At 41.3% G+C, this 13,737-nt stretch overlaps 1 protein-coding gene across 1 annotated transcript; it reads left to right on the forward strand.

Moving 5' to 3' along the window:
• Window positions 1–2,201: 2,201 nt before the first annotated feature.
• On the forward strand, window positions 2,202–10,716 carry BNIP1 (BCL2 interacting protein 1). Its single transcript, XM_075209634.1, has 6 exons — window positions 2,202–2,323; window positions 6,161–6,253; window positions 6,428–6,519; window positions 7,935–8,036; window positions 8,846–8,964; window positions 9,568–10,716. The coding sequence occupies exons 1-6, from the start codon at window positions 2,237–2,239 to the stop codon at window positions 9,759–9,761; spliced, it is 687 nt and encodes a 228-aa protein (XP_075065735.1). The 5' UTR covers window positions 2,202–2,236; the 3' UTR covers window positions 9,762–10,716.
• The last annotated feature ends 3,021 nt before the right edge of the window (window positions 10,717–13,737 follow it).

The following is a 13,737-nucleotide window of genomic DNA, read 5'->3' on the forward strand; positions in this document are numbered from 1 at the left end:
AGAGTTTTATGGGCTAAATTGATTCATGAGTCTATCAAATTATTAGGTACCAGTTAAACTACTGAGGTGCAAAGTCACCATTTCCTTTTGCCTTGATAGACTGCACTCTCATGACTATTGGTTCAACCCACAAAATGGCTGCCTCTTGTCGATGTAGGAGACATACACTATAATGATGGAACATCTGTTACACATTTTAAAAATATTTGCTAAATAGGGAAAGTCTTACATTGAAACTGGCATAAAATATAAGAAAAAAAGGGGCCGCATAATATGGCCCAGTGTATGCATGTTGGAATACTTTGTGAAAATAGATATACAGTCACACCTTCATTATGCTGAATGAGCTTGTGGAGGATAATTAAGTTTGCCTCCATGTCAACTTGGTCACAAGCTGTGCCTTCATTCCTCATTGCCAACATGACCACAAAGCTTTGAAATTTGAGTCTCTTTGTCTACATGAAAGTTCAAACACCTGACTCTTTGTTTCCATGCTTCATTCATGTTATTTATTTCTCTGAATAAAATTAATGTAACCTGGTAAGTTTATGTATTGTTTATGCACTGAAATGCATTGTTGCGTTTTTATGCCATCTGTGGGGTTATCTAGGAACAGATGTCGAAATTTAGTCTCTTACTCAGGTGTCTTCATGAGTACACAATGCAAATAAAATATCTTGATAGGCCTCAGCCCAACACAAGATTGTCACCCATTCTGCCTGACACATTGTAACTTTCACACATTTTTTTTCTGAGTACATGACAAACAATAATGTGGTCCCAAACTAGCAAGCCCCCCAAATTATTTCCCATCTGACCTTGCTGTGTGGCTATATAGTTATGCAGAAATACTGTTATTTCATTAATCTTGTCATGGCAATACACATGCTTTGATATAGGCAAATAATGTTTAATTGCTATTTAAGTTTCTGGATACTAGCAAATATGTTGTATGACATATTTTGTTTTACAAAACATTCATTATCTATGTCACTGATAAAAAATAAATACTTTATTTTCCACTGGCAGTAGACTAATGGTTTCATTAAAAGAGTTAGAGGTGTGTATGTGTGTGTGTTTGTAATATATAAATATATATAAAATTTGGATGGGTGTGTCGCGATACGATGAATTATGCACCCATATTATATATAATATGGGTGTGGGTGTATAATTTGTCGTATTGTGACACCCATCCAAATCGGTGGAGGCACATTACTTTATAAGTTTATTCTCTGATTTATGAGCTATAATTATTTCCATTCTTCTCTTAGGAGGCAACAGTAACTTTACTGGTCTGGAAAAGGTGTATCCTGTTAATAACATAATTTTTCTAGTCAATATTGCCATTGTGATGTTTGGGAGAAATGTTTATGGCCAAAAGTAACTTTTTACAATAATTTCTATTTCAGTTAGGCTGGATACACACTACAGAATTTTCTGAACAATGTTTTATCTACAACGATTGTACTAACGACTGAAAGTAAATAAATGTGACAATCGGCATCATGTGTACACACTACATGTTTCAAAAGATTTACCTTCAGATTTATGCTCTTCCACTGTCATAACCGTTGGCTGAAAAGATCATGACACTGTAAATTCTATGGAGATCCTGATTGTGAGTGCATACCCACTGCCAGGGGAGGGCTGGCAAATGTTAGCATGAGGGGCAAGACTTGACTCAACAGCCTATTTGCAATGGAAAAAATGCAAGTGACCCAGCCCAAGGTAACATATTATGGGAGCAGATGCCCCCCAGGCCGGTCTGCTCCTAGCCACTGCAGGATTGGAAAGACATTGGAAGGAGATTTATAATTCTGCTGAACAATCAAATAAAATGATAATCAGTACTTTGGAATGACTATCACTTATCATTTAAGTATACACACTAATGTGATTTTGGCCCAATGGTCAGGTGGTTGGCCTGATAATTGGCTGAAAACACTAGTGTGTATCCAGCACATACATACTATCAGAGTGTAAGCCTTGCTTAAGGCAGTTGTTTACTATATTTACTTCTACATCCTAATTATAATTAGTAAGCATCGTGCAAAAGTTGTAGCATGTTTCAATATTAAAGTGCTTTAGGATAGAAATTGTTAATATAAATCTCATAGTACGATTGTGCATTCTGCAATTTGCACAGCAGGTGGCGATAGAGTCAATGGCTATAAAGAGTAAAAAAAGTGTTAATTATGTTCCACTTCGTATTCCGTAGCAGATAGACACAACAATGATGGCGGCTGCCCGGGATGTCCACGTAGAAATCTGTCATCAGGAAATTGTCAAATATGATCTGGAGATCAAAGCCCTGATTCAGGTACAGAGGCGGCACCTGGACTGTCCCCTCTATTGACAAGAGGGTGTTATATACTTGACACGGCACACGTCATTCCACGATTCCTTTTCTTGTGTATGTCAGTCAGACCTGCTTAACTTACACGCATAATATGGCCATGATCATAAGTACAGTCAGTGTGTGGCTAGTGCTCCATGGGCATCCTGCTACCAGTATAATAAATTGCAAATAGCTTGGTTGGACACTGTTTCATTATTCAAACGACAGGGTGGAAGTAAAAAAAAGAAACAACCTTGCAGGAATTGGACATTTTGTGGGAGACTACATGTGTAGCTCGTTCATATTCTGGCAAATAGGTAAAAGATATGAGCTAACACACTTTAAACTTGTTTCAGTAATACATTTTTTTTTATTAATTTACCATTAGTTTCCCATGCTTTGTGGTTCTATTTATACAACTTTTATTGTTCTGGTAGCATGTAGTAACATATGAGAAATGGGTTGTGCCACATTCTAATATTTTAAATGCATATATAAATATTAGAACACATTGAAAGAAACAATTATTTCCATGTTTATGGATTTTGTTTGTGGATTTATGGTGTTAACAGCAAAATAAGACCTTCTGAATGCACATTTAATAAATTCTGTGTGCCATGCTAAAACACTGATTTGTGACATTTAGCATACTTTAGACCAAGCACTGCGTAATGATTTAATGGCATATAACACTGCCTGCCCCTGATGATGCAGCACAGTGGATAACATTGTCTCGAGAGCTGAGGTCATGGATTAGATTACAAGCAGGGCACTATCCTTTGTGGCGTCTGTATGTTCTCCCCATGTTTACGTGTGTTTTCTTTGGGTGCTTCAGTATCCTTCCACACTCCAAAGACACACTGCTAGTTTAATACAGATGCAAACAATACAAGGCCCATGCACCTGCTAACAGGATCTGGTAATGTTGGGTGCTTAAATTGTGTTGTAGAGATGATATGTTAAATAAAGTTATTGGTATGGGATGGTATATGGAGTTCTTGCTTCAAGCTTTGAATGCCACTTGCCCTTTGCTGTGTGCTGGCATCTTCCTGGATCAGTGGAAAGCTCAATGAAACGCAGGCATACAGTTGCCGGCAGGGGAGAGTTAAGATGTGAAATTGATAGTCTCCAACGCTTCATCTAAGCAACTTTTTGTACTGCTAGGTTAATTGGTTTCTGGCAAAAAATAGCCTTAGTGTGTGTGTCCATGTAGTAGGGAATATAGATTGTAAGCTCCATTGGATCAGGGACTGATGTGAGTGATTCAAAATATTTTCTGTAAGCACTACAGAATATGTAGGTGCTATATAAATAACTTTAACAAATAAGTACCCCCATATACATTTCTCCCTGTATGTTTGTGTGATATTCAGATATTTGTTCTCTATGGTATTTTTGTTATTAGGTGACACACAGAAGTTTTAGTATGTTGGGTCTATGTTCACAAAAGTATTAAGGATGCAGTTCAATTGGAGAGTCTTTTTGTAGTTGCATCCACTTTATAATGCTAAGTGCTTGGTCATATTTATGTGTAGTGTATGTTACTAGTGACAAATCAGTGGCGGATCCAGGGGGGGGGGGGCGATCGGGGCAATCGCCCCCCCCCCCCCCCCCCCCCTAGCAGAGACTTGCTGCCGACGGCTGCACAGTATGTGCAGGTCCGTTCGGCAATGACAGGCAGGGACAGTGTGCTGCCCGGCTGCTCTGGTTTTAAACTCAATCAGAGATGCCGGACGGCACACTGTCCCTGCCTGTCACTGCAAGCGGACCTGCACATAGTGTGCAGCAGCCGGAAGCCTTAGGTGTCAGAAAGGGGGCGGGGCCTAAATCGCCCGGGGTACAACAGTTTTCTAGATCCGTCCCTGTGACAAAGCAACACTTTTGAGTGGCTCGCAGAATTATGTATTGTTAATTAAAGAAATGCTACTTGTGTAGTAGTTGGTGGCCTTATTAGAGGTCATTTAACCTGTATATTTTAATAGGGTGTCATGGGATTGCGATTGGCAAAGTGTACACAACTGTCTTTTTAGCTTGTCAGATAAAATGTATTAATGAAAGAAACTCCATTGTGAGAAGAGAGTGAACAGGGCCCTAAGGTACCTCATCATCTGTAGTGTCTGCCATGTAATAGATAATGGGACAAATGCGGTGAAACTAGTTTATTAACATGGATAATGCCAGCACACTGCACATCCGTTTACAATTGGTTCACTCTTCACCCTCCTGTCACCTGGTGTGCAAACTGCAATATACTCAAGTATGTATTAGCATTTAGGCTACTAATTCTCATCCAGAATGCTTTGATGATTTAAGCTAGATGTAAAACGGCAATGCCATAAGTCTATTTGGTTTGAATAATGAATAGTAAATACTTGAAAAGATAGGTAGCTAGCTAATATGTAATATAATAAGATTATTATTATTATTATTATTATTATTATTAATTTTTATTTATAAGGCGCCACTTAGTGTCCGTAGCGCCGTACAGGGACAAACAAGTACAATACAAGGTGGGACAGCACGGTACAGTAAACAATGAGCACAGTAACTCAGTAAGCTCAAAGTGCAGCTAGAGAGAGGGAGCAGGCGCCGGAGCCCGAGAGGTAGGGCGCGGATGACGGGGAGACCCCCAGAGGGGTGGGGGGAAAGGTAGCTGGAGAGCAGAGTTAAAGGTGTAGGAAACAGAAGGAGAGAAGGCCCTGCTCAAGGGAGCGTACAATCTAAGGGGCGGGGTAGACAGACAGAGAGACACAGGGGTGGGAGGGAGAGAAGGGGGACTGGATGCAGATTCAGGAGAGGGAAGAGGCAGAAAAAGGTAGGAAGTTAAGTGGGAGACTGGAAGGCTTGGAGAAAGAGGTGGGTTTTTAGAGCCCATTTGAACCTGGACAGAGTAGGGGATGTTCTGATGGAGGGAGGGAGCTTGTTCCAGTGGAGGGGGGCAGCGCGGGAGAAGTTTTGGATTCGCGCGTGGGAGGAGAGGCGGTGGTCATTGGCAGATCGGAGAGGGCGGGATGGAGCGGGAATAGAGATGAGGTTTGAGATGTAGGCAGCAGTGGAGTTGACGAGGGCTTTGTATGTGAGAGTGAGGAGCTTGAACAGGATTCTGTAGGGGAAGGGGAGCCAGTGAAGGGCTTGGTAGAGAGGGGAGACAGAAGAGGAGCGGCGAGAAAGGAAGATAAGCCTAGCGGCTGAGTTTAGAACAGAACGAAGGGGAGCGAGATGAGAGTGGGGGAGGCCAGTGAGGAGAAGGTTGCAGTAGTCCAAGCGGGAGATGATCAGAGAGTGAATAAGACATTTGGTGGCATCTTGGGAGAGGAAGGGCCGGATGCGTGCAATGTTGCGCAGCTGGAAGCAGCAGGATTTAGCGAGAGAGAGAATGAAAAGAAGTGTGTACAGTGCAATTTTAAAATCATGCTTGCCCTGTGCTAGGATGTGTCAGCTTCCCCTAGCGGAATGGAGATTTAGCCACTCACTGATAAATAAAAAAGTACACTCTGATTATTGGGTAAACCAGTGTTACACTGTATTGCATATTTAGACATGGAAAAACTGTGCATGTGTATCTCCATAAAAACATACAGGTTACTAAAACAATATTTAAATGTATTTCTGGGGCTCTCCATTTGATAGGATGACAGCATTTCAATATATGTTTGGAGTACTGATATCCTAGGCAAGTGCTTGTAATGCTACACATTGTTTGCATTTATGTTTTGGTTAGGGGAGGGTATATGGCAAATTTGTAGAACATGTAATCACAAGGGTTTATTATGTGATGTGTCTGATTTGTGAGTAGTTCATCTTTACTGATATTTATAGGATATCCGGGAATGCCCAGGCCCAATAGGCACACTTAATGATTTCAACGCGCAAGTAAAGGACAAGTTCCGTCTCCTGAGACTGAGAATACAGGTAAGATGTAAATAAATGTTTATAATGATAAATATAAAGGTTGCACATTTCATGTCATAGGCTAAGAGCAGAAGCCCGTTTTTTGTTAATAGCTCAGACTAATGGTTTTGAGTTCTAGCAGCTCTTTGCTGGCGAACTGTGACTTTGATGGGTTTGTTATGCTTTTCCTGGAAGGATCTGGATCAGATGGCCAAAGAACAGGATAAGGAGTCTGACAAGGTAGCTTTGTTGAAGGAGATGGAGTGTCACAAGAAGCAGATGCTCAGGTGTGTATTATACTTAGGTCCTCTAGTTTACTTTAAGTACTCATTACATTGTTTTTTATTTGATATTAAAGAAGTAAGGTTCCCAACACCAGCAAGCTAACCTAAGTGTTGAAATTAGCTTATATTATCTTGTACGAAAAGTTCCAACAATACATTGTGTCATTTTCACCTGATATCTCCCAGTTTGTAAAGCTATTTGCTAAAAATTCCTAAAGGAATATTTCCCACTTGACATCCCTCTCTCCAACTAGTAAAACTATAGGCATAGTTGCCTATTATCCCAGGAATGTCCGGGAGCGTCCTGAATTTCTAGCTGTTCTCCCAGCCATCCTGCCCCCTTCCCTAGTGAAGTGGGAGAAGGCGTGGCTTAATGAAGCGATTTGCGCGGCCCTGCACTCGGCAGCAGGATCTCCTCTCCGGATCTTCCGCAGAGATGATGTAAAAGGTTGACAAATATGACTGTAGGACGCCCATGTTTGGGGAGATACCCCTGCTGGTGCCTATAATAAAAGCTTCTCTAGAGCTAAAATCCGGGAGACGTTTGGATGCAAACATGCACAATGTCCAGTCAGCTTACAACTGACATTGGTTTTTACATTCAAACTTTTAAAGTCTTTCATCATTTACAGGCACCAGGGTATCCCAGGAATCGGTTTACGGTCGCTGCTAACATAAGCCTAGATTTGGAAAATTACTAGAGAAAAGAGAATAAGTGGTGGTGAAACAAAGTTATAGGAATGGGGGGAAAGTAATTTGGGAAAGGTGATGTGATGTGAGAGGAGGGAAATGTGGACAAGTTTGAGAGCCTAAGGCGGATGAGGTTGAAAAGGACATGAATGTGAAAGGCAGACTAGTGGTGTTGGAGCTTTAATAGTGATGTAGCGAAAGCAGTTGCAGTAGTGGCACTCGTGGCCGGGCCCAAGAAGAACAGGGGCCTGGCTAGCAACCCCATCCGCCTGCTTGTGCCAGTGGACATGCCGGCATAGTTGCTTGTAGCTCAACAAAAGTTAAATTGATAATGGGGATCTTTGTGCTATTAACATCTTATGCCACTAATAGCTTCTGCTGCTGATGTATATATGAAGCAGCATTTAACATTCTGCAATGGAGACGGTGTAGGTGCAGTAGGAGTGCACTGACCGTTAATGAGGGGAGGGAGGGAGTTACAGGTGGACAAGTGGCCGCGGCAGGTAAAGGCAGACATATGATGTGTGATAGTTGACATACAATGACAAAGACATTGTAACCGAATATACAACCCCAGAACATGTCACATAAGAATCATACTGCCTACATTTAGGGAGACAAGGCAAATGTAATTTAATCTCAAATGCAAACAGATTAGCAAACCAAACGTTCACATCCTTCAAGCATCCTTCTTGTGTTTAATCATTGAAATGACACATTTATTTCAGTAATCAGACGGTGTGGAGAAAGGCAAATCTTTCCTGTAAGCTGGCCATAGATAACTCTGAAAAGGATGAGCTGCTTGAAGGAGGTGATTCTACAAGGCTGAGGTATGTTTTTTTCTTTTACATGCTGATAATGCAGGCAACCTTGTGGCACATTTTGAAAGGCATTATAACATTAACATGCAGACACACGTATAACTGCAAATGGTTATTGACATGGTATAGAATGGGTTTTGTTTTTGAATACAGCTTAATGCTTTGCACTTGCTTAAAGATGCACTTCAGGCTCAACGTTTAAATGCCACTGTGTAAGGGCCCTTATGTGGGCTACGCTGTTAGCAATTTCATCATCAGAAAAAACCTTTGTAAGATTTGGATTAATAGGAAACTATCAATGTGAAAGCCAGTGCTCACTGGAAAGGAAATGATCTGGCGCAGAATTGTAAATAATAAATACTGAATATGCGGACTAGAAAATTGTACCATATGTCTATATTATACAGATATGTAGTGTTGCAATTTTATTATCAATGCATTTGCATCACATAAAAACAAAGTTGTGAATGAAATACAACAACATAACTTATCTAAGCTACAAGCTAAAATACAGCAACTTCATAACAAAGTTTACACACATAAGGTTATGAAACTGTAATATGACCAGTTTCTCACAGTGTAAGATTGTTGCTGATTAAATAAGCCTGGATACCCCTCTCGATGGAGGGATGATGCTAACTAGTTCCAAATCAGGGTAATAAGTAGTTATTGAGGAACTGTTCAGATCATAAAACAAAAGTCTTTCCAAAGTTTTTTTGCACAGGGAAACGTGAAAGTGATCAGTAAATCCAGAGCTTTCCCAAAACTATATTTTACTAGTTGGAAATATCTTATTTTTCTTCTTATCTCTCTAACAGAAAAGTGACAAAAGAAAACCTAGCCCAGTCCACAAATAGCATCACGGAGAGCCTGATGAGTGTCAGCCGCATGATGGCCCAACAAGTGCAGCAAAGTGAAGTTACCATGCACACTATAGGTATGAGCTTATGGCACTCACAGAGTGGGAAGAGCTAGGTTGATGGTTCAAGGGCATTTGACATGGGCACACAACCAGACTTTGGGTGTTGGCAACATTTAAAAGACTGAGTGAATCATGCATCCCAGTAGCACACCATATGTCCAGAATGGGGAACAGACTTCAGTTACACGTGCACCCCTTGACAGGGGCAAAAACTATTTGTGGACTCTTTTGTCTCAGACTCAGATCAAAACCACAAGGACGTCATATTAAATGGCTTAGATGGTAACATAGAATGCCAGCGAAGTTCCTCCTGGACTCACCCAGTGTGTGCTGGGAAGGCTCTGTGTAGACAGGGACTGTGGCATAGCTCTGGTTGTCATTCCCCTTATTAAATCTTATTGGCAATGGTATAAACATCCCATGGCTGTCTAATGGCACAAATTGTATTTGCCACCTCACATAATATAGGGGATTAAAAAAACCCTTTTGCCCAAGTACTAAAAATACAAACATACACTTCTCCTGAAGAAATGGGGATGTTGAGGTGTGTACATAAGCGGGTTCTGTATCTTGCAATACAAAAATTACATTCATATATTCCTTATTGTCTCTTCACAGCCACCTCATCCAGAACCATTCAGGAGGCCAATGAAGAATTCAAATCCATGTCTGGTACCATTCAGCTCGGGCGCAAACTCATTACCAAATATAACCGTCGTGAACTGACAGACAAACTGCTAATTTTCCTAGCGCTCGCCTTGTTTTTGGCAACTGTACTGTATATCCTAAAGAAGAGGCTCTTTCCATTCTAGCAGCCACATGTACACTTGGCCGTGCAAGGACACTGCCCTCACTTATTGGTGACTGCTGGAGCCAGTCTGCTTTACAGGAATGTGCAGCAGAATAACTTCACAGTGACGAGCCCATTGAGGAAGATCTGCACAACCTTTCAGCGATAAGCATTTTTTCACATGTCAAAACCTGTTTTCTTCCCCTTTAACTACTAATTAAATTATTAAACATATTCAAAATGATCAAGTACCTCTGAATAGTACATATGCCAGAGTTCTGGCAGCCATATTAAATACTGAACTCTGAGGTTCATCATGAAAAATAGTTTTTTATTCCCTCTATTACACGTGTACCTTTCCACATTTACAAAAATCCTTGGTAATTTTTGTAAACATGTAATGCTGTGTAATTAATACACAAGTGATAATGTGTATAATATCGTGTAAATAATAATTGTTTCAGTGGCACTTGAAAACATGTTTAGTTAGGAAAAGCCTGTGTATTGTATAAGGTATCATATCTGTTAATGTTGATTTTGAAGTTTTTTGTTTTTTTTCTGATGGTGACTTAACATCTTTATAAATTACACATATTACATACCCAGCAGTTGTTTCTTGCGATTTATACATTTATTAAACAATTCAGCATTACATTCCTACAGTTATTTTAAAGAACTCATTTTGCCCCTAATGAAGACTGGCTCTTGCATCTTGGATCCTGTTCCATATAGAAAAGATGTTCTTCATTTATGGCACTTTAGGGAGTGTACACATTATCATCAGATGTTTATCCACTGGAATAAGGGACATGGGGGCAGACTTCCTGTGTCCACAACAATTCATTTTCTTTTGGAGTTTAACATCTATTCTGCTTCTCAAAAAACTGTTTAGTGTTTAACCACTGTCATATCAGCTGCTGCAAGTACAGGAGGCCCCTCAGACATGTTGTACCTTTAATAAATTATATTTATTATCACGTGAGCGTGTATTCAATTTTGATCTAAAAAGGATGATACGACAGTAATTACTTACTGTTATTAAGAGTCTCCAACTTTACTATTGTCTTTTATAACTTGCTAGCACATATAGCACTGAAGGTGACCATTATATATTACATTTTACTTTTTGTGTTTTTCTAATGAATTGTACCTGCAAATGATTATTGTTTATTTAGGCACCACAAAATTGTGGTGAACAGAGTGCACAAAAAATGGCAATATACATTAATGTATAATGACATATTAGGTGGGAGAACACAAAGGTCAAGAAGGCCTAGTTTTTACTTAGAAAAATCTAGAGCAGAGGTCCGCAACCCCTGGCACCCATGCCACATCTGGCACGCGGACCACATCTGTCTGGTACGCCGAGCTCTGCTCCTGTCAAACTAAAACAGCCGGAGATGGCCGAAACGCAGCCAGCAGCTCCGTTTCTGTCATCTTCGGCTGCTTAAGTGAAGCAGCTCCTGTAGAACTGAAGAGCGGCATCTAAGGTAAGTATGAGCCACAATATGACTGGGGGCATAACGAAGTGGTAGAATATGACTGGGGGCACATCTATAACATGAACGTTTATTTGTTGGTCCCATTATTATTATTAATATAATAATATTAGCGTTAAAACATAAGAAATAATTAAATGTTACATAAATATATACACAGTGATCGAAGTGGAAATTTATAAGTGGCAGTGTGGATTATGTAAGTGAATGGAATTTGATCAAAGCAGTAAATGAAGTGGTGTATGGCATACCACTGTATAACAGCACTCATCAACACACACACACACACACACACACACACACACACATGTACAATTGGCACAGGATTTTTGCCACTGATAGAAAAAGGTTGCTGACCCCTGATCTAGAGGGGAGGGGCAAAGAGGAGACAGTAGGAGGAAGTACAATTAGAGTGGAGCTTGGAAAGACAACAAGCAATGCTCAGTGTGGGAGGGATCAGGTAAGTAGGGTAGACCATGATAAAGAGATGAGTTTTGAGGAAGTGATTGAAGCTTTGTGGGTTGGAAGAAGAGTGATCCAGCATGGAAAGGAGTCTCGTAAATGATAGCACGGGAGAAGTCTAGTAGGTGGGAGTGTGAGGATATGTTGGACAGATCTAAGAGGGCATGTGAAAGCGTGAATGGAGAGGAGGTTAGAGGTGTAAGAGGCTGGAAGACTTGAGGCGTACTATGTTAGTAATCAGTTTAAAGTAAATTATGCAGGATATGGGGAGCCATTGTAGGGAATGGCAGAGGTGAATTGGATGACAAGCTTTTAGAAAGTGAAGTTCAGTCTTGCAACAGCATTTAGGAGAGATTGAAGCAAGGATAGGGGGGGTGAGACTTCTGGTTGTCGGTTTTTACTAAATGCAATTCAGTTTTGGGGATTCTTTTTTCACAGCCAGATAAAAGTTCGACTAAGGTAGTCTCGGTGGCAGTTTTTGTCACTGCAGCAGCATTGCAGTTAGGCCGCAAAAATCATCATCATCTTATTTATATAGCGCCACTAATTCCACAGCGCTCTACAGAGAACTCACTCGCATCATTCCCTGACCCATTGGATCTTACAGTTCCCTATCATACATACCCAGACAGACACACAGACTAAGGTCAATTTTAATAGCAGCCGCCCATTAACCTACCAGTATGTTTTTGGAGTGTGGGAGATAACCAGAGCACTCAGAGGAAACCCACGTAAACATGGGGAGTACATACTCCTCACAGATAAGGCCTTGCTTGGGAATCTAATCCATGATCCCATCGTTGTGAGTCAGAAGTGATAGCCATTAAGACACCGTGTTGTCCAAAAATGCTTTGATTTTGTTTCTTTTACTAGTTTTACTGTGTATGAGGCATTGTGACGGGATGGACCGCCTATGCCTCCCTGTCTGTTAATGCTGGGCTTACTTTGCCATGTCCCCTTTCATTTTTTCCCGAATACACCCCTCCTGCCGCAGTAGAAGGAACCTGCCGCCACCACTGGACTCCTTAATGGTATCCAGAATCACGTTCCTTCTGGGTACCTTCGCTGCTGGTGTATTCCTGTGCTGGTACACTTGGGCTGGTACCCCTGACCGCTTACTATGGATCAGGGTGCTGTAAATGGATCCCCCCCGGCCTATCACACTGGCCAGAGCTGCTGGGTTGCGTCAGAGCAGTGGTACTAGGAGCTGGGTCCAAACTTCAGAACAGACAGAGGACGGATTAGATTTAGGGTCTAATCTGTAGGTTACGGGATTACAGCAATATTGAAGAAGTTGTCAAGCAGGGTCTTGAAGCAGAGAATGATTTTTATTTCGCTCAAGTGTCCTGACAAGGGCAGTTCCACTGATTAAAGGTATCAGTGGTCAGGTGAGATGAAACATCAGAATGATACATTTTGGTGTACAAGGGCTCTCTTTTTATACAGTTTTAGACACAGCCTCATAGGCTATTTTTAAAATCAGGATGCAATTTGTTTACCCAAACATGGGTTTACACGCAATGCAAAGCTAACAATATTTACACTTATCTGTGATATCCTAAAACCTTGCTGTGATTTCCTGCTTCTTTTAGACACAGTGGACATCTGACTGTTAGGAGTCTCTCTGCCTCTCCCCGGCGTCCCAGTTGTCTCCATGACGACCGGAACGTCACTTCCAGGTTTTCGGCCCCGACCTTTGTCAGGGCAATGGCCAGACGCCGAGGGTTCTATTAAGCATGCCCTGGCAACACAGGGCAGCCGGGCGCTGAAGACAGTTTAGCCTGTGGGCTGATTAATGAACCCACCATTTAATTAACCAGCTCCTGTGGATTGTTTCAGGGCAGAGCCCTGATAGGCTAGGTCCAGTATTTAAGGCAGGGAGAGCATAGCCTCCCTGCCAGTTATAGCGTGGAGTTTCTCTGTTGCTCACCTGCCCTGTCCAATTCCTGTTGTCCCTGTGGATACTCTGCCGGTTTACTATCTGATCTGCTGTTGTGAACCCCTGGCTGTACCTTGGACCCTGCCTGCTTGTCTGTG

The sequence above is a fragment of the Mixophyes fleayi genome, chromosome 4 (assembly GCF_038048845.1).
Source record: "Mixophyes fleayi isolate aMixFle1 chromosome 4, aMixFle1.hap1, whole genome shotgun sequence".
NCBI classification, from domain to species: Eukaryota; Metazoa; Chordata; class Amphibia; order Anura; family Limnodynastidae; genus Mixophyes; species Mixophyes fleayi.

What these genes read in the sequence shown, in the direction of transcription:
- BNIP1 (XM_075209634.1), top strand. Translation starts at nt 2,237, where the DNA reads ATGATGGCGGCTGCCCGGGATGTCCACGTAGAAATCTGTCATCAGGAA. An exon ending in TCCTGAGACTGAGAATACAG is followed by an intron (nt 6,254 to 6,427) that starts GTAAGATGTAAA and finishes TTTTCCTGGAAG; the next exon opens with GATCTGGATCAGATGGCCAA. An exon ending in GGTGATTCTACAAGGCTGAG is followed by an intron (nt 8,037 to 8,845) that starts GTATGTTTTTTT and finishes TCTCTCTAACAG; the next exon opens with AAAAGTGACAAAAGAAAACC.